This window comes from Phaethon aethereus (assembly GCF_964289735.1).
Source record: "Phaethon aethereus genome assembly, chromosome: 1".
Lineage (NCBI taxonomy): Eukaryota > Metazoa > Chordata > Aves > Phaethontiformes > Phaethontidae > Phaethon > Phaethon aethereus.
Genome location: NC_138575.1, coordinates 69,490,627 through 69,511,414, shown reverse-complemented (window position 1 = coordinate 69,511,414; position 20,788 = coordinate 69,490,627). Strand labels below are relative to the sequence as shown.

The window sequence follows — 20,788 nt, the reverse complement described above, 5'->3', positions numbered from 1 at the left end:
TTATATATTCTATAATTCAATATTTTAAATCTATTCTTTCTTCTGAAATGTGTTTTTATTTGAGAATGAAACCAGCATTTGGTGGTTAAATTGACTTCTGCATATATTTAGATTCAGCCTTCTGCATATTCACCAATAAATAACTACTTGCTCAATTGTTTTCATTGAGACAGGCAAAACAGATATTCCAGGCTTTGTTTAGTGGCCAGCCTTATTTATCAGCCTCCTACCTGCCAACGTACAGTATCTGGTCCAATAACAAAAAAAACCTCAACAGGATGAACACAGTAAAATGAAATGTGTACTCAATTGATTATTCCCCAAATGTTCATTGGTCTTTTTGAATTTTGAAACAAATACCTTTAAATGTTTTTAACTTCATTCAATTTGTATTATTTTTATCTAAGTTCAGTGGTCTGCTGATTCAGAAATATTACATGTCTTTCTGGTGCTGCATCGCTAAGCAAAAAAGTTTTTGTCACAGCTACATGACTTAAAAACAAATTTTTTGAGGTTAAATTTGATTGCAAAATTATTATTCTGGCCTGCTAGAACCTCCATTTTTTTATTGAAGAAAATATTTCTGTAGTTTGAAACTCTTTGAAAAATGTTTACCAGTTTGGAACAAAAGTGTTTGAAAAGTGAAAGCTCATACTATAGAAATTCAAAGTAATCTTGGCAGAAGGGCCTTGCCCTCGTTAGAGGTACGTTCTTCTCAATGTTCTTCTCAGCCTGCTGTTTGCTAAACAGATTTGGCTAAAGTGTTTGGGTTTTGGTTTTTTTGGTTGTTTTTTTTTTTTTTTCAAAAAGCCTGCCTGGACTGACCACTGCCATTTGTTTAGAATACAAATGCTTGAAGTCTACTTGAGGTTCTGTCCGTGGAGACATTTTTTGTCTCAGAGAAATAAATCGCTCCTCCTTCTTCCCATTCCACCTTCTCTCCTTTGATCAGCATTATAAAAATTCATCATGCATCCAGCAAGACAGAAGCAGCAGCAGAGGTCGTGATTGTCTTCCCTGGATGTTATTGACCTTAAAGTGCTGAGAGCATTGGAATGCTAACACTGTTAAGCATTGATATTATTTGCCTGTTTTGAAATTTAAAAGGAAAATATACACACTGAAAATACATTTGTTGTAGTAACAGTTGATTCTAAACCCGGAAGATTAAGGTCACTTTCAGGCAGAATGAGCTTTGTCATGTTGCCATGCATTTTTTTTCTGAAACCTGTTTTACTGATTGTGTCCAGCTTAACTATTTTATGGTTTGTCACGTGCAAATTTTCTTGAGAAGCAAATAAATAGGAGCAGGAAGAAACTTGTTTATCAGATGCATTGTGATGATTTTTTTTTTTTTTTCATGTGAGATGCTGTCTGCTGCTCAGTTTAGTGACTTACTTGTACCTACACTCACAAATTATCAGTTCTTAGAACAATTTATAAAAGCATATGTAAAAGCAGTACTAATTTCCTGCTACATTTCCCATATAGTTCCTCCCTTTGTGTTCTATACTTCAATCCACTAATGATTTTAATGTGCTTTGAAGATGGTAAAAATTGCTTCAGAATATCAAGAAAAATAATAAACTGCCCCTTGGAAATGTTATATGTATTAATTTACATTTTCATACATAAAATATATACATCTATATATTAGATTTTGTGCTTTCTATATCTCATTTTAATTTTCAAGGATGCCTAAAAATCTGTAATGCTTGCCTGTTGACATATAAAAATAGTACTGTAACTTGATGGCACAGCTAAACACTATTTTGCAATTGAGTGGATGGACATGCAGCAGTGCTGGCTCAAAGCAGGTGATTTTTAAGACTGGGAATTGTGATCTTGCTGTCTAGTGGTTAGTTGGCTTGTCTGTTCTAGAGTATGCAAACTGATACACCTGTTTTTGAAATCTGTAACTAAAGTCTCCTTAAGTCTATGGAAGCAGGAGTGGATTTTTAATGTAGTGAAAGTAACAGGACAATTTGTTGTAAAGAAGTATGCATATATGCAAATTATGTAAAAAAAGAAATTGACTGAAAAAGTGCCACAGAATATACTTTTCAGGGGTAACCTGTAGTTGATCATAATTTCTTCTTTTTATGACTCTTTATCTTACTGAAGCTAGCCCTGTTTTGAGCAGAAGGCTGGACCTGCAGAGGCCCCAACAAAACTAAATTATTAATGTGATTCTAGGATTAGCAGGTATTGGTTAATTCTATTTTAGTGTGTTTGGGGGTTTTTTTGTGCTTATTGTGGAGCGTAAATGTAGTTCTGTGATTTAGGTTTTTAGGGTTCAAATGAAAATTAAAAAAAAACAGGAGGAACTGTAATATCCCTTTTTTGTTTGTTGTTTTTAAAGCAAAATTGTTTGTACTAGTAAATATTTCTAAATTTATTTTTTCCCGGGCTGCCTTATTATTCATATTTTCCTTTAAACTAAATGCAATATATGTTTTTTCAGTAGAAATTGTACATGCTGGTTGTGAAGGCCTTAAGATACTAATTTTGATGTGTAAAAGCGTGTCCCTTGTCACCCTGCCCCATTCTGCACAGATATTTCTACTCAGGCTTTCCCAAAAGAATACTTCTGTTGTTTCTTCCTCACCCTTCTTACCCTGAGGATTTGGTACCAGTTATGGAAGTCTTTGACTGAGCAAAGCAAACAATTTAGAATGCTTTGCATTTGTAAAGTGGCTTTTTGCAACTAGCTGTGATGATTGCAGCCATCTTTTTGCTCTAATGATGTGTTTCTGTTGTGTGATGAAGGTGATAAAAAAAGAAGGAAAATAAATGAAATAAATGCAGTATTCCTAACAGGTTTTCAGTTATGTGGAATGATGGAGTCCAATCTGAAAGTCAGAGAAAGTATATGTCATGTGAGAAGAAACAGACTAAGGAGCTAAGATAACAAAGCTATGTAGTTTTTTGATGTCTGGTAATTATTTTGTGTATGGTGGAACTGTGTCCCTGCCTGGACAAGCAAGTTGGTAGGAAAAGTATATAGAATAGAATTAAAAGCATGTATCAAGAATCCTGCAGTTGTGGGTGAGTTTCTGAATAGAATGGAAGGAGTATAATACTACTTATATCTGCTAGACACAGTCTTTGTTTCCCATTTATGGATGTCAGCATATAAGCAACATATTAGCTTGTCTGGACGTTTACCGCTGAGAGTGTACTGCCAGTGCTGGGAATTCCGCACATCTTTTCGAGATAAGATAGGCATATGATGTAGTAAAGCTCAAGAGTTCAAGTTGGAACAGATAATTTTTTTTTAAAGAGGTTATTTTCATGTGACTACCTGTATACCTTCTACTTCGTACACCCTTCCCTGTATAGCATAAAATGGTAGATGTTTATAGATCAGTGTGAATATGTACATGAATGCCTACATTTTCTTCTGCAAATGAAAATATTACAGAGCTAGTTACTTTTTAGAAATCTCTCGCATAACCCCCTTTTCAGATTAGTCCTTTCACACACACACACACATGCATTTAATATTTCAAGCTTTTGTATGTTTTAAACTTCTTAGCCTCTTTGTCTACAAAAAAACCCATTTTTTTCACATTCCTTATACTTACATGCCTTTTTTTTTTCCCTCTCTTGTGTCCAAGTGGAAGTGGGAAAGCAATGTTCATTAGATGCTCAAAAGACAATGTATTACTGAGAGAAGCTGTCCATCTACTTAACTCCACAGATCTGAGAAAATCTAAATCCTGTTGTAGTGTGACCACATGTACAGGACTTCACAGCACGTTATCCCCAATTATTACTATAAGTTATTAGTGTAGTTTCATACATTATACAGATTGTTATATTTAAATATAACGGGAATACTTATCCCAGCAGGTAGATACCAGTACAGTTTGGGTGCACACAACTGGATAATGTTGTCTTACCTCCAGGCTTGATGTAGAAGCAGTTAAGCTGAGTTTCATGTACCAGCTTCCCCTTATACTTCATATCAGGTTCCCCTGGCTGGTGGCTGGGCAGTGGGTGATACGCTTGCCGAACAAAGGCTTGAAACATTTTAAAAATTCCAAGGAGCGTTGAAACCGCTGAAGCTGAGTATATTTTTTATATATATTAAAGGTAAATTCCTTTTGGCCTATTGTTTCTTAGACTTATTTTATGTAATAACTTTTTACTGAAGTTAAAACCTGAATGTTGCTTTAAACTACTGACAACCTGGTCTTTTAACCTAGAAACTATTTTCCAGCTCTTTGAAACCCCTGCAGTATCTCTTGCATTATCCTTCCTTTCCTTGCTCTTCACTCCTAATCCCTTTCTTGTCCTCTGTGCCTTATGCTCAGTTGGAGCCTTCTCCTCCCCCTGTGGTTTTTCAGGAAAACTTGGATTGAGAAGTGAAGATAATGGGCGCCATCCGCCCGTCAGCTCATCACCTCACCGAGCCATGACGATCTCTGGTTTCTGTATATCAGCACGGACTTCTCTGATAATATCCTCTTGTGTTTGAAAAAAATAGGTTTGTCTAGTAGGGGGTGGACTTCACTCCTGACATAGCCAGAAAACTTCTCTTGGAATGTGCGCTTGCTCACTCTCACTCTTTTATATGTGTGTATATATATAAAAATATTTTGTAACCTTCTCTCAAAACATGGCAGATAAATATGCAAGCAAGTGTATCCCACAGCGCTTATACAAGCTCCTCACTTCTGTCTAGTATTGATTTAATGCAAGCTCTTGAGTGCCTCATCAGCTCTCTTGTTCATCAAAACAAGCCTTAAATCGGCAGTAAACAATGCTTTTCAATTACTGGAGGAAAAAAAGAAAGAAACCCTTCTCAAGTATAAGATAGCATACCCTTTAAAGGACAAGGAATGTGTTCTATACAGAAACACGGTGCAACTGTTCCAGTGGAATTCCGCTAAGGCTGCAAATGCAGTGTTGCTTTTTTGTCTTAACTGGCGTACAAACTAGTAACAGCAATAGGCTTAATATTTGCTATATGCTTTAATGGTTGTGGCTGTAGCCCAGTTGTTGGTTTTGCAGTGTAGAGCTTGCTTTAATAAAATACAAAGTCAACATATCATAATGTATTGCTTAAATTTTTATTGTTTTTTTTAAGTGAGTTTTACCTGCTAGCTTTATTATTTTGGACACATGTACTCCTAGGTCTTTTGGAGCCTGTTTCAGTAATCCTTTTGCATAGCAGAGCTATTATTTATATGAATAAAAACAAGCAGAGATCCTGTAGCCGGGGGGGGGGGGGGGGAAAGTGATGTAAGACACACGCTTCAGGTCAGAATTCAACGATAAAGAGACTAGGAAAATTCTTCCTGTGAATCATCTGGTGCTGGTCATTGTCTTAGGATATGGACTTTCAGTTTGATGAGTTCCACCAATTCTTTGTTTATGTTGAGCAAACTGCCTTCTTATAAAATTTCAGTATTATTTGCATAACAACATACAGTGTTAAATCCTTTACACAGGAATGTGTAGCAACTCTCAATGAAGAGGTTCATAAAATTTCATAATAATTAGAAAAGGAGAGAAATAACATTGGATTTTTATGTAAGGTATCATATGCCTTCTTGCAGTGCTTTGCTGCTTTTTTTTGTTGTTGTCATATGTCTTCTGTTTTTATTCTAGTTTCACATTAATATTTTGTACATCTCTTGAACAGAAAACAAAGTGGTGGTTCAAATTTGCAATGAGAGGGTTAAAAGCAGAAGGAGGGGGAGAGACTGAGGAAGCAGAAGATGATTACTGATATATTTTTGTTCCTAAAGGATTATACATGAGCTAGTAAAATACTGCTGACTTCTGAAGCAAGATGAAAAATGTACTTTTACTTTCTGTGTGAAAATAATATGATTGCTGTAATGAAAATTGCCCAATGCAAAATTCCAAATTTTTATTTGAATTAAAAGGTATCTCTATTCTATATTCAGAGATTAAAAATTTCAGGGTACTCTCCAGTGCTGCTATTTTGAAATGTCTAGCTGCTAATATAAAGTGAATTTGATAAATGTGTTTTTTTTCTGTTGGATTACAGGTTTAAAACAAGGAAATGCTTACTGCTTAAATTGCATTTTCTTGGTGACAGACTTGATCTCAGGAGTACATTCTGTTTCTTCCTCTGTACATATACCCACACAGAATGTCCGTGTGCAAGAAGGTAGAAAACTCAGGAAACTGAAAATGTTTGTCGTAATCCGAACACTAACTTCAATATTAAAATAAATTTTTAAAAGCTATACAAATACATTAAAAATAATTAAAGTAATGAAAAAAGCAATAAGGTTGTTCAAAGAGGTGTTTTTTGTATCTTCAGGAAAGAAATTACTAAAATGCAACTTTCACAAGAAAAAAGTAGATCATAAAATAGGTTTTAAACATTTTTATTACTACTTTAAGATTAAATTTAATGATCCTTCAGTTTTCAAGCTTGTAAAAATGCACTGACCATATGTGAATGATAAAGGGTCCAAAGTGCAGTCATCTACTGAAATTTAGCTTGTGAACACAGCATGAACCTACCCACAACCGGACTAAACCTCTTACTGTTTGCCTGTCATTATTTGAGAACAGTGAAAGTCCTTTCTGTGTCCATAAATTGTATGGCACTGCTAAAAATTGTACATACTTTAAAATTTCCAATGGCAACTCTGCAGATAAGCAGGTGTTATTGAAGGCAACGTTAACACCTAACTATAAGAGAAGGAATGGCTACAGAGTAGTAGAGAAGAACTTTTTAATGTGTTGACTGTACCATTAACAGGCTGTGGCAAATCAGTAAAAGCAAATACATAGAATATGTTGTAAATATGAACTAAACATCTGAAATTTCAGGAAGAGTAGTTGACTTTGCCTATTTCTATGTGAATTTTTTTACTTTTTTTCTAACCATTTCAGAATTAAAGATGGTGTAGGAAAAATGAAGAAACTGCCTGCCTCCAAAATGATGGCGTATACAGAGTATACAAATGGAAAAATGCAAAGTTTTTTGGTTGTGTTGTTTTTTATTTCTGTTAATCTTACGGTATTTCTTAGGTGTTACTTGTTACAAGAACAAGTATATATATACAAGCAACATTTGTTGTTGCAGGTTAAGAGCCTACTCCAGACCTGCAAAAGTATTTCCATTACTTAGGATCTGAAGATATGCAATGAAGAAATAAGAGATGAGATCACAACAGTCAGAATTGGAAACATCATCTATAGTTAAGGTTGCTTGTTTTCCTTATTAAGCCCTTTTTGAAGTTGTACATAGTTTTGTGGGAGTTAAACCATTTGAGGTGACAGCCTACCAGACTGATTATCATAAAAATTCAGGTTTAAGGAAAAAATAACATAAAATAACACGCTATTGAACACCTATTTGAGGTTAAAATATTCTTCCTTCTTTTTTTCCTTCTTTGTTTTACTGAAAAAATGGCATCAGCAGAGTTTGGAAAAGAACTTGACTTTGAACTTGGCTATAGCTCTGGAATCGGAGATGTACTTTGACCTTTGGCAGGTAGCTCAGATATGCACTTCAAAAATCATTGGGAACATATTCTTAGATTTTACTAAATTATAAAGGAAAACTGTGATGTTCTAATCCTGATGAGTCTTCTACCAACCATGTATGTCACATACAGTAGAGCAGGTTTTATCCCCACAGGACTAGAAGCCCGAATACTCCACAAGAAACGTAAGAAAAGCTGCTGCTTTACTTAATCTAATGGAAGGCAGGACAGAAATAAAAAGGCTGGAGATTGAGAAGGTGAAGGCAGCTCTTCTTACTATTCTTTAAAATAAAAGCAACCTTTTTTTTTGCCTCCAGGTTGGAAAGGCAATGTTGTCCCCTTCTCTTGAGTGAGGAGAGTTCTTAACTGCTTTTGACTGCTAGGTATGATGTGATGTGCACAGAATCAAGAAAAGAGCATGGTTTCTAGTTTAACCTCTTCCACTTGTGCTAGTGTTGTGTTAGTGTAAGCTTTTCTGCTAATAGAGGTTATGGATATATATTTAGCCTAGATTTGTGTAATGGCATTTTTGTGTTACGATCAGATGATTCCTGTAGATCAGGGCCTGGCTTCATTTCAGTGCATTGAAGATATGTTTTATGGTTTGCTGTAGAAAGTTAGCAGAGAATATGGAGCACTGGTAAGCTAATATAGGTAGTAGTTTCAGGTGTTGAGGAGTTCTGTTACTTTTCCACTGAGACATTCTCTGATGGGATTTTTTTCATAGGAAGGATGCTTTTGTTGACTTGGGATATTTGGATTTAGTTTTTAGCCTTGGTGCAGACTTCTTCACTTACCTTTTTAAAGTCAGTGTCTATGATTTTTCTGTGATCTTGGACACTTTTATGATTTGGCTGGACAGGATGCTGGACCATCTTGCCTAGACCATGCTTTTGCCAAGAAAAGTTGGACCAGATGATCCTTGAGGTCCCTTCCAACCTGGTATTCTATGGTTCTATGATTCCATATAAAAAATGGAATAGTACTTTCACCCACCATTTGCTTATCTTAATACCTTTTCACTTAGCTTTTCCACTCCTGGAGTGAGACTGTTCAGTCATTTCCATTACAAAAGGCAGTGGAGCTCCAGTCTGATGTGGACATTTCAAAAGTCTACTGTGAAATAGTAATGAGAACCACTTGTAGTTGAAGAACAATTTATAAGTAAGAACAATAAATGATTTATTAAGAACAATATGGCATTTAAGAAATTGATAGTCTGGCATCTATATATTTCCTGCCTTAATTTCAGTGTCATGCATCATCATGATTTAAAAACTATTTGGAACTGGTAATGGAATGTCAGGAGATGTGACTGGAAAGCCAGTGGTGGGGGCAGGGGTGGGGGAAATCAATGCACTAAGCCAGATGGATCATAACATAGATGCTATTCCTGTGTCGTGACTAAAAATTTCTTGTAGCATCAACAGAATGCGATTTTAAGGGAAAGCTTGCAAATTCAGTTTGCCTTTGGGCTCTTTTCCAAAGTAAAAAACCTGCTGATGGACTCTTACATCTGCCGAATTTTATGGAAATAAATGTATCAATGGGCTTTAAAGTTTCCTACGATACTAAAATAACTTTAGCTTTGAGGCTATTTAAGGGACATTCTAGTGAGCCAATCTTGTTTATGTCTGCTACCGAGTTGATGGTTTTTTCATAAAGAATTTCTGATAAATTTTGATTAAAAATCTGCCTGAAGTCAGGCTATGACAGTAGAGCCACAGACATGATTTAATAAGCAATCCACCATCTCTGAGTTGTCACTTTTTTGCCTCATGAAATCAGAAATATTTGCTGGCTCTATCTGGAAGTCTGCAAATTCGTCACCCAACTTTCATGACTGGTAGGAGATAGCATGGATATTTCAGGGTCCATCCTATTAACAAAAAATTGTTTCTTGTGTTGATTTTTAAGGCATGGTTCCAGGCACAATTAAACAGATGGTGGTGAGGAACTTTTCTCGACTTTGGTACTGTTGCCACTCATTGCCCACTCTCAAAACCATCTGCTTTTGAGGAAAGGGGTTTTGAGGGGCTCTTACATCTTGTTGCGTTTTTTGTTGTATATTTTCTTGTTATTTTGGGGTGTGGGGTTTTTTTTTAAGAATGTTGCTTGAAGAGTTCCCTCCTCACTTGAATTTGACTTGTCAAGCTGAAAAATAGCATTTTTGCTCTCCATGTGTGATCATCAGTTTGCATTAAGATGGCTCTGAGCAGGATTCTTTTCCCTTTAATAACTGTTTTTTTCCTGCTTGTTCATATATAATGTTTTAAACATTTGAAATAGTGGAAACACCAAGTCATCCTTTTCCCTGTCTATATTAAAAGTCCCCAAGTAAGTGGATCAGGAGCTTTATCAACCTTCAAATGAAAGAACAAGCGTCCGATGGTTTAAGAGTTTGGAGTTTTTGCAATAGCTTTTTAGGAATTTAAGTTATGCTCATACCAAAATACAGGTTTTTGTTGTTTGAAAAACTCTTGCTTCAGTTTCTTGGCGTTTTTCTGCCTGGGACATCATCAAAAGTTTGATTCCCCTCTAAGAACTTCCAGAAATAACGGGATATATCTAAGCTGAATTTTGCTATCAATATGTTATAATAGGATGAAATTTAATTTTTTTCTAGTGTTTTGTTTTTAAATAGCTAAGCAAAATGTTGTGTTTGAAAGAACTTTAAGTCTGTAAAGAAATAAAATAACTTTAAGGCTGCTAAATGAGGAAATACCAAAATTAAGGTTGCTTGTGCAATTTCTCTTTTTTGCTTATGGAATTTTAAATTATGTGATTGTCTTCTTTTGCAATAAGGACTTTGCTTCAGTTATCAAAGCATTGTCTGAATGTCTGTCATAATCAGTCTGAATGGCGTTCCTGTTAAGAGCCGCTACTCGCTATTCTGTTTTTTCCTCATTACTGTTATGTGGGCCTCTTGCTTTGTTATATACCGCTGAATTTCTGCACTAGGGACAGAACTATTAATTGCTTTTTTATTTTTCTTGTTTTCTGTGATACTCATCAGTATAATAGCTGATAACTTATAAATAAGCTGAACCGTTATGCCTTCCTCAGATTAGAAGTAGTATTCTTCCCATTTTACAAATTGGAATCCTAGGGCAGAGTAGTTACAATTACAGAGATCAATTAAATGCAGGGTGTCTGACTTTAAATTACTTGGGCCTAATTTTTCCAATATGTTTATCATTCATACGTTCAAAAGTATTTCTTATAGTCTTCGGTTGTGATTGTAAGTAGCTGACATTTTTGCAGGTCGTGCACTCAAATCTTCCACCCAGGTCTAGGACCTCAAATCAAACACTGGGAAAACATACGCAATCAGTGACAGGGACTTAAGATGACATTTCACAACTTGCGTATCATTGCATAATATCTCTGGGGAAGCATCAGAGATGGAATTCAGCTTTCCAACATATCGTGCAGCTGCGTTAGCTGCAGGTTTTTTATATCTTCTTTTCTTTGTTGCAGTCCTCTTGCTTTATCCTGCAGAGCAAGATGTAGAGCTTCAACAGGCAAGTCTCCTTCACTACTTGAGCCTGAGCAAAGCAGAAGGAGCATCATATGCTTGTATCATAATTGTAAAGATGGTGTCACGGATAAAGGGATCACATCTGCATTGGAGTAGAACAGCACAAGATTAATATGGCGTGTTTTACTTCATGTTTTAAGTTAAGAACTCATAGATTAAAAATTATTATTGTGGATATAACCTACTTTGGGGGTTTTTTTCAGTAGGTCCAGCAAAATGGAGGCTGCAATATTCTAAAAAGTACTAGAAAAAGAAATGCAAGCCTTGATAGTTTGCTGAATAGTCAAATATTACATGATAGCAAAGAGAAAAGATGACCAACATAAAGGAGTCTGGCTACATTGTAAAATGTGTGTAGAGAAACTGCATTTTGTGGGTTTACATATTCAGGAATAAGAGTCTGGGCCCTACATAGGGAATAAAGTATCTTAAGAAACATGATATCAAAAATAAAACATGAAAGTTGAAGAAACATTTTTTTTATTTATTTATTTTTAATACCAGCAGGTGTAAAACAATTTCTAGGTACAGTGGAGTCTTTAGTCAGTAGCTCTGATATTTCTATATTATTTTTACCAAGCATAAATACTGCGTGCAGTCTGTGGAGAAATAGCTTAAAAATAATGTGTTGCAGGTACACTGAAACCAAAATGCTGGTAATGGAAACGTCTACCTCGAAGATGAAAATCTCATAGCTGGAAGCTGAAGCTAGGCAAATGAAGAGTAAAATAAATAATCCTAGAGAAAATTCATTCCTTTTTAATAGGATACTTAGTATGAATTATGAAAGTTGACAAAGTCTTCATCATAATAATAAATAAATAATGTTTCAGATTTTGAGAGGTTAGAAATTGTCATCTATAATTCTGGTAGATAGCAGCTGTCAGCTTCTGCTTATAAATAGTATCGAGTGCTCTAGTGTTTGTGAGGACAGGATAAATCTGTAGCCAAAAACTGAAAATTGTAAGGCGGAAGCTGTAGAATTGGATCTGAAGTTGTGGTTTAAAAATTAAATAATATACTTCCTGAAATTCAATCACTGAGCTATATTAAATAAGCTTCACAGATTTTGTTAAAATTTTTCAGTTTTGATTTATGAGTAACCTACCTTTTTCAAATTTTAAAAACTCTGAAGACTGATTTCTCTTAGTATTTAATCATTTCAATTAGCTGATTTAAGCTATTTATTTAGCTTATTCCCTTTCACTATTAATTGTATCTTGTTGGTTTGATAGCTGCATTATATCCTTCTAGTCATAAGGACATCATAACTTTGGTGCCTTTTTTTTTCTCTCTTTAATGTGACCAATTCATACTAAATCTCATTTCTTTTAGTAGATGACTTTGGAACTGTTGAAAGTGGATGAATAGACGTATACCATCTTGTCAGTATAAAACTAGCCCTCCTTATTGGGATTTTGTTAGCTACTTTTTGTGTAACTGGCTCATGTGGTTAGCAGAAGAGAGTTGACTCTGGTTTCTTTTTTCTTTTTCTGTTTTATACAGTAATCTCTTTTTGACTAACTTTACAGCTGAAGCTGGGCCTAAAAGTGACTTAGTATTTCCTCTTTTGTGCTGCAGTAGAAGAATTTGCATTGTGCCTCCGCTGTTTAATGATTCATTTTTAACATGTGAACATTTTAATTAAATTACCACTCTACAGATGATTCTTAGATCAGGATTTCCTTTTTGTCAAACAGTTTGATAGAGTTGGAGGGTGGATAAAAGTAATCTGTTTAGATTTAATCCTGATAAGACATGCAATGTTTTCATGCTGGTAGAAGGCTTGCAGTGAAATTTGTATTGTGTGTCTATTTAGTTACTAGGAGAGAGTGTGCCAGGTTCCTAGCTTGACAATTACAGTTTGTAATCATCTTAGGTTCTTTTGCTGGTCCTGGGTTTTTATATGTTGTCATAGACGTAATTTTTTTTGCTATTTTGTATTCATCTTTGATCAGTAAGATGTCTGTTAATACACATTTTAATACTTTTATTTACATTTTTGTTTCTTTAAATGTAGATTATAGCAGAATATACTACTGTAGTATGAATTTATGCCATGGGTACTCCAGGTGATGAGCACCCAGTATGAAAACATACGTTGGTGTACTTTGGATACCTGGTATCTTCAGATTTCCACCACGTTATTGCCTTCTTACTGGTGCATCGTTCTCCTATGCATGACAGGGTGCAGAGTACGTTGTGCGGCAGCGAACAGAGTGGCTGTATGGTATTTCTCGGTGTATTTCTGAAGTGTTTGTCTATTCTGGACAGATGGGGGAAGTGTGGAAGGAAGAAGAGGAGGACTGTCCACTTCTGAAAGATTTCACTACTGAGTGGGTGAGCTGTAAGGTCAGAGGATGTTGGGTTTTGGTCTTAGCTTGCTTTCAGCTGTGTTTCCTAGCCTGGGTTGAAAATACCGTTTGACTGAGGTAAGAAAGTAATTGGGGGTTGGGGGGTTTGAAGCTCAGCTGACATCTAGGCTAAAGGTCTCTGGATCTGCAATATCCGTACTCAGCGCTTCAGTGAAGATGTGATACATTGTTGGGGTGGTAGTTTGATCTGGTGGGACAGACAATGATTAATGTTCTTATGCTGTGGTCTGAAATAGGTTTGAATTGTATTTCAAAATATTAGTTGTAGTTCTGTAGTCTGAATTGGTCTTTTATACTGGTAATCTTACAGTTTACTTGTGTTTGTCACTGAGTTGGGGTAAACTAGCTGGCGTCTGATGTTGATTCCAGTCTTTCAACCTTTAATGGCCAGAAGCACTGCAGTATTTCCATGGGACGTCAGCTTTCAAATTTATCAGATATTCATAAATAGCCTATGACATGTTTGATCAATTAGCCAAAAGGTGAAGCTGTTCAGCCTGTCTTGCATATTGGTAATGCCACCAGCTGTGGCAGACATTAAAAAAAAAATGAGAGGATGGAGCAGACGGCCAAAGTTTGATCAATACTCTTCGGCATTGGAGATTCTTTTATAACAAAGGAGAATATGGATTAAAACAAATTTGAATTGTCTGGGGTTTTCAGTCTGCTTGCTGTGCTGTAATATGGACAACAACAAGTTTTCAAATGTTTCGTCAGGAGGATGTGCAGTTTTGCATAATAGGTCTGTGTTTTGGAACCTTGAGAATCATTCACACACTTCTCTACAGGTTTGCAGTTTATTATTGGATGCTTACTGGAATGTGTTAGAATATTAATGTATATTTTAAATTCATATTTTAATATTTATCTACGTTACAAAGAAGATTAGTTGTGCAGTTCATATCAGCTCTTATGTTGCACATTTGTAGAAGCACTGGTGCATATTAAAATATTTGCCTTTTTTTAGGTAATAGAAATCATCACACATTTCAAAAGTTAATAATAAAAAGGACTAAAAGTCTTTTAAAAGTTATTTATTGTACGTCTACAGGGTGACTGTTGGTTTGTGGGTTTTTTAGGCTTTTCACTAGTATGCTGTATTAGAACAGTTGAACCATTTTTAGCTATATAAAAGACAACACATGGCTGAAAATCTGAGGGGGTATGGAGATAAGTATTACACTTGTGTCTTACAAACAGCTGCACATTTGTTTTCTTTCCAAACATTAACAAAGCCAATTTATACTTCGTATGCCGTGGTTTTGGTTCTGTGGAATTGGAGAAGTGATTGCTTTTGGATTCTGCCAGTATAAGGAAATATTGCATGATCAGAGTCAGCACCGCAATTGTTTTTAAACAAGTACTCAGTCCATTTATGCCCCTTTCAAATAAAATCTAGCCCCTACTATGTTTGAAGACGTGTTAGGCATTGCCATTTCTTAGTAAGATTAAGGGAAAACTTGCCTGTGGTATGGTAGGAGGGGAAGGGGGAAGAAACACAGTGGCTACCTATTTGCTACCATGTCACGTAAAGAGAACATGGATGTTACCTGAGGTTGGGATGATAGAGCGGGGGAAGATCTGTGTTAACCCTTTAAGTGCTCTCCCTTCCTCTTCTCACAGCAAATTTGTGCCTGAGGTTAAAACTAGGACAGTTACCCTGACAAATGTGGACAGATTGTTTTGAGACCATGTTGTAGATTTATTCCAAGGCTATCTTGCAAGAGCTATAAAACATGGCTGTGAGTGGAAGAAAGGCTCTCTGTTTATGATGACTGTGGAAGCTGCACTAACTACATTTCCACTATGGCTATTACCATCACTGATGGTTTCATTAGCAGTGTGTATGTTTGAGAATCTCAAACTACTAGTAAATTTAAATCTGCTGTTGCTGGGCAAAGCTGCAGGCACTAATGTTAGTGGAGGTCTGAACTTAGATACAGATTTTCTAATCGTGGGGGTGGCTGCAGACAATTACTTCTTTGGTGGTGAAAGTAATGGGCAACAATATAGGAAATCTACAGGGAGGCAGAGGTGCGTTCATACTGCTCTAACAACTTTGATGATGTGTAAGATAGATCTGAATGTCATTGAAGACTAAACAGATCTTGCTTGCTTACATATGTGTGCAACACTACCTGCAGTATCCTAGCCACTGGAGTCTGATGAACATATGACAACTGAAAAAAAATGACAGAGGAAAAGGCTTTAAAGAAAAAAACCTCTGGTTTAGTGTTGTGAAGAAGAGGATCAAATACCTCTGCCTTTATTGAAGGTTCAAGAGCTTGTAATTTACATCCTTAGAGATATGCCTTTCATCTTTTTTGTTCTTGGAGGATCTGAGATGTCATTCTTATGTTTATACATGGGGAAAACATAAGACAGAAATAAATTTTAAAATTCCTTTACAGGTAATTTTAAAATATCTACCAGGTAGAATTGCTGTTTGAGAAGATGCTCATAGTTTGTGTTTGATGTGCATTTACAGTGTCCATATATGGGATTTGGTTTTATGATAAGGAAGAATGCCAAAGAATTGCAGAGCTCATGAAAAAGTAAGTGATGGGTAAACAAGACTTTTTGTGCTTTTTTATGTATGTATTTCTGTACATACATGTACATTATATTACTAGGATTGTCTTACCTTTCTACTTTACACCTATATTTATAGACTTCGTTTCAAATAAAATTGTCACACATCTGCATTTTGTATAATTGGAAATAAGTCACTGTATTGCAGTACTTTTTCATAATTTTCTGCACAGCTTTCGAGCTACATCAGAGTGTAACAGTTCATCTGATTTATTTCCTGATGACTCGGAGATCTGTTTTGAAGAATTGTATTCTTTGGGGTTTTAATATATTTTTTCAGTTTGGGGAGATGTTCTTTTTTAATGCTGTTGTTACCTTTTTTTCCCTGTATCAATGTAAGCGCAGGCTATCATGAAGGCATACTGTAATAATACCATTTCTGTGGGGTTTTTATCCTGTTTCTACATCAAGGCTGAATTCCTGGTTCCTCATTTCTTAGCAATATGTACAAAATTCACTTTGGTTTTGGAATATAAAGCAAGACTAATTAGCTTTGATTTCATTACTTTTATGTACATAATAATATTATTTTATACATGTTATACAATCTTCAATTTTGCATTCAAGTCAGAGATTAAAATTTCAAACAGAACTGTATTCTCAGCTGTATTAATATAACAATATCATGGATAGCTTTTTCACTGTCAGTTCTTTCTTCACATGTCCAGGACGGACAGGGCTCATTCTTCAGCTCTACCCTCTGGTTGATCTAATGATGGGCTTGTTTGGAATGATCACTTTCTTATAACTATTTTCTGCAGGCTTTCATGTTTGTTTGGAGGAGGAAGGAGCTGAAGTCTTACAGATTTTTATCAACATACACAATCTAAATTTTTGAGAGGTATAATGTGGGGGATATAGTAAAGGGGCCCAACAGGAGCGTGCAGAGGTTGGATATACCAATTGCCTGCAGTATATACGGTTGGACATATCATTGTGTCCCAATTCTTCTAAAGGACAGGAGGAGGGATGACATAGTGACAGGTCTTTGTCATCCCAAGAAAAGCCACAGGAGGCGGATACAGGCAAGCTGACAGCATTAGATACTAACAGAGCGCAATGCAAAGGCACTGTCAGACCTGTGAATCTCTGCTTTTCAGGCCGTCTGTCCCAGTCTTAACAGCTTCTGTAGCCAGAAGCATGCTGAGGAAGTGACATAAATTTTGATTGCCAACGTTACCAAGTGCCCGAAAGACCATTCATGTGCCCTGCAGTGCAAGTCCAAGCAAGGCTCATCCTCGCACATCTTGATCCATAGCAAAGTGCTTTAACTCTTTCACTCCTATGTTCCAGATAGGATTTGTTATAAAATACTGGGTGGGAAGGTAGTCATGCTTCCGCTATATCTCTTTTTAAAGTAATACCTGCTGCTTTTCATTTTGCAGTGACAAAACATTGTGAAACACAGGCTGTGACAATGGTGGGGGGTTGTTTGGGGGGTTTTGTTGGTTTTGCTGTATATCCTACAGCTCTAAAATGAGTCACTTGTGACCCAAGAAATAATTGATGGGGCTGAATTTACAGAAATAAGTAATGAACCTTAGGAAGCCCAGGTTTTTTACAGCTAATTTTAGGTAACTAGCTCAAGTTTCAGTTGGTGGTGATTAGGTACTCTCAAACTGGTAATTTACTACAATAAAAACTAGTTTTCAGAGGATTCGTGCAATTGTAAACCATGTGTAGTGGTTTATAATAGCAGTGTTGCATATAGATTAAAAAAACCCTGTCGCTCAGCCAATTGGCTGTGTGTTTTAATTCTCAGCATTCTACTATAATAATAAAACAGCTGGGGCAGGAAATTGGTCATTTGCTAGTAGTTAATGACTGATTTGTGTGTGTTTGCCATCCTCTACCACTAGCAGAACTGAATAACACTATAAATTCCCTGCTCCTTCTGGGTATAGAAATTGTGACTGAGTTAGGGAAATTTTAGTCTATGGCCTAAGTGTATTCAAGATTGGAGAAAATGAATCTCACACCTGGTCAACTTATGTTTTAATATAGATCTTTTAATAGACTTTTTTTTAACACATGTTTTAATGTAGATGGGGAAAATGAAAATATTTGAGTTTTGATTAATTATTGTAAAGTAATTGTGGTTAAACTTTTTATATTTTATCTGTTTTTTGTCTTGTATATTCTCCTCTCACCTCCAACTTTCAGCCTAACTCAGCAGGAACAATTCAAAGCACAGCAGGGCACGGGAACAGGAGTGTCCCCAATGATCATGAATTCTGCTAATAACAAAGAAGTGGATATCTTACGGATGCTTACCAAGGCCAAAGATGAGTATACCAAGGTGAGACTTGTCTGTAAAAAGAGGATATTTCTTTTTGGTGATACTATGATGCCAACTTGCTCCCACTTTACATTTTAAAACATAAAAGGTTTGGTTTTGATTTGTTTTGAAATAGCTTTACTCAAAAGTTAAACTGATTTTGGATAGTGTACTCTCTCATTTTGTGTAGAAATGTCTGGTGGTAAAGTTTTGTCGGAATTTGCTAAAGATTGAAAAGACATGAATGCCATCAATAAAAACTTCTGAAAGGAGAACATGTATATGATTGATTATTTGTTGAATGCTAGGAGGTAAGAAGAAGTATAAATGGGCTTTCATTTTGACCCTTGGAGCTCCTGTGCTCATTGAGTAGCACCTGGAAGTTGAGTATTCAAACTTGCTAATAGTTTCTGTGGTTTGTACAAATAACTTCCTTCAGAGAAGACCTTTAACAGTGAAGTTACTGCTTTTAATTACGGTTGTTAGCTACTTTCAAACACTAGTGGAAGGAAATGATAAAGGTTGAAATGTAGTATGATTTCAGCCCATGTGCTGCTTTGGTCTTCTGAGGCTTCTAAATAAAGAAGTAATTAATGGACTAATAATGTGCTGTATTATTGAGCAATCAAAAATGTTTTACTTTGGGGAATAAAAATCTAATAATTTTAACTATTCATATATATGCAGCAAATTGTTACAGAGCCTGCAGGTTCCTTCTGCAGTTTCCTGTATTTCATGTGTTGTCATGCAATAACAAAGCCCATAAGTGTTCTGAGTTTAGAAATAGATATATCTTAAACATAAGCAATTTGAAGAGAAAAAAAGTTGGTTTTGTGAAATGTGGCTACTAATAAGATCCTCGGAAAGATAATAACAAACTATTTGAGTTATGGTGAAATGGAGCCCTGTTTGTTGTGGTATAGCTTCTGTTGAAGCTTAGGACCATCATATTTTCTGCAATAGGGATTTAACGTATTATAGTGGACAAACACCTCCAAAACCTGGTATCTTTTCTATGTTTTAGTACTGAATCAGTATCTAGTCTTGGCATAAGAGTGTGATTTGAGATATGATGAAATGTTTAAGCAGTTTTCGTTAAATAACCTTAAAAATACTGTAAATGGAAAACTGGACAAATATTAGGTTGTCTTCAGATTCTATGAGAAGACGGTAATCTTTTAAAAATTTACCTTCCATTCCTACATGAGCCCACAGAAAATCAAGACAAAGGAGAGGAAATTCTGGAAGATCTGTTGTTTAAACAACAGGTTTTAGAATTTTTTTTCCTGCAGATAAGATCTTTTGCAAATTTGCTTCTTACTTCATCTTTAATCTTTCTGCATTTAAGTGATTGCTGAAGAAATAACATGGAAACTTCATCTGCGACATGAGTACTAGGAGTATCTGACCTCTTAAGAACTGGATATGTGGGGGATTTTTTCTTGTTTTATTAGCAATATAAAATTAGGAAGGGTGTGATAAATAAAGGCAATGACAACCATTTTTGTAGTTAATGTCAATATATTTCACAGCAGTCATGCTTTTTTAGCTGCTTTATGGCAGTGTATGTCTTGTGACTTAAAATGCTGATGTGCTGAAATCAGTTATGAAAGATGTTCTTTTTTAATTCTGTGTAGTTTTGGAGAAGGTGAGGTTTTAAAGTCTTGGGAGCTGTAGAGTAAGAACATCAGTTTTCAAAGCATCTAAGGAATTTTACTCAATTTTTAAGTCCTAGGATTAATTTATTTTTTTTAAGAGTACTAACTTTAAAGGGTATATCTTATTCCCAAATTAAGTTACATGTTTAGAGGTTACATGAAAAATAAAATACATAGCCTCTCCCCTCCTTTTTTTAATAATGGAACTTTCAGTTGCTAAAACACTAAAAGTATTTTTTGAAAAATGTACTTCTAATGCATGCTTGCCTCTTCTTGATCTCTGGTAAGAAGAAGTGGTGTTAGCAAGCCTCATAATGACAGCTAGGGAGATAAACAGGTGAAAAGCTGCTAGGGTACAGGACAAAGCATGATAAAACGTTTTTCTCTTTAACCACTGTGTCTTGTTTTGTACTACAAGACAGGTTCTGGTTTTAGCTCTGCGATGCACAATTCTTCTACAGCATCCACCCATTTACTACACCGTCTTTAATCTATTAAAGGTGCAATTACGTGGACATCCTTTGTCTGGTGGTTGTGTCCCAAATAACTGAGGCTTCTTTGTTCATTACACACAATGATTGGATAAGAACATAATTTCTGGTAATGAACCAGCATGGCCTCTGGGCTTCTATTTCTGTTCTTTGACTGCTTCTTCACTGTCTTTCAACCAAATGTTCCAATGGTATTGCCCTGCCCAGACAGGAATATAGTTTCCAAGTTTTCAGGTGCTGTAGCTTTTGATTTGTTAACTGTGTGAAAGACTTGATAGTAGGATCCAGAAAGCCTTAACTTTCCTGAGGGCACTGTGCCATACTCAGCCTGGATGATGCAGAGTCTATGCTGCTGTTTTTAAACAGTCTGAA

The 20,788-nt window shown here is 35.7% G+C and overlaps 2 protein-coding genes across 2 annotated transcripts in view; one reads left to right on the top strand and one right to left on the bottom strand.

Annotated features, from left to right (window-relative positions):
- CACNA1C (calcium voltage-gated channel subunit alpha1 C) overlaps positions 1-4,035 on the bottom strand; it is a gene marked incomplete at its 5' end in the record, with an annotated part of 490,257 nt that extends 486,222 nt beyond the window's left edge. Inside the window, one exon of the mRNA XM_082008523.1 lies at positions 3,906-4,035. Coding sequence (XP_081864649.1) covers positions 3,906-4,035 — 130 coding nt within the window. The remainder of the gene's footprint in view (positions 1-3,905) is intronic.
- The window catches only part of DCP1B (decapping mRNA 1B), a gene marked incomplete at both ends in the record, with an annotated part of 48,212 nt that overhangs the window by 9,232 nt on the left and 18,192 nt on the right, over positions 1-20,788 (top strand). Inside the window, 2 exons of the mRNA XM_082008536.1 lie at positions 15,886-15,952; positions 18,153-18,288. Coding sequence (XP_081864662.1) covers positions 15,886-15,952; positions 18,153-18,288 — 203 coding nt within the window. The remainder of the gene's footprint in view (positions 1-15,885; positions 15,953-18,152; positions 18,289-20,788) is intronic.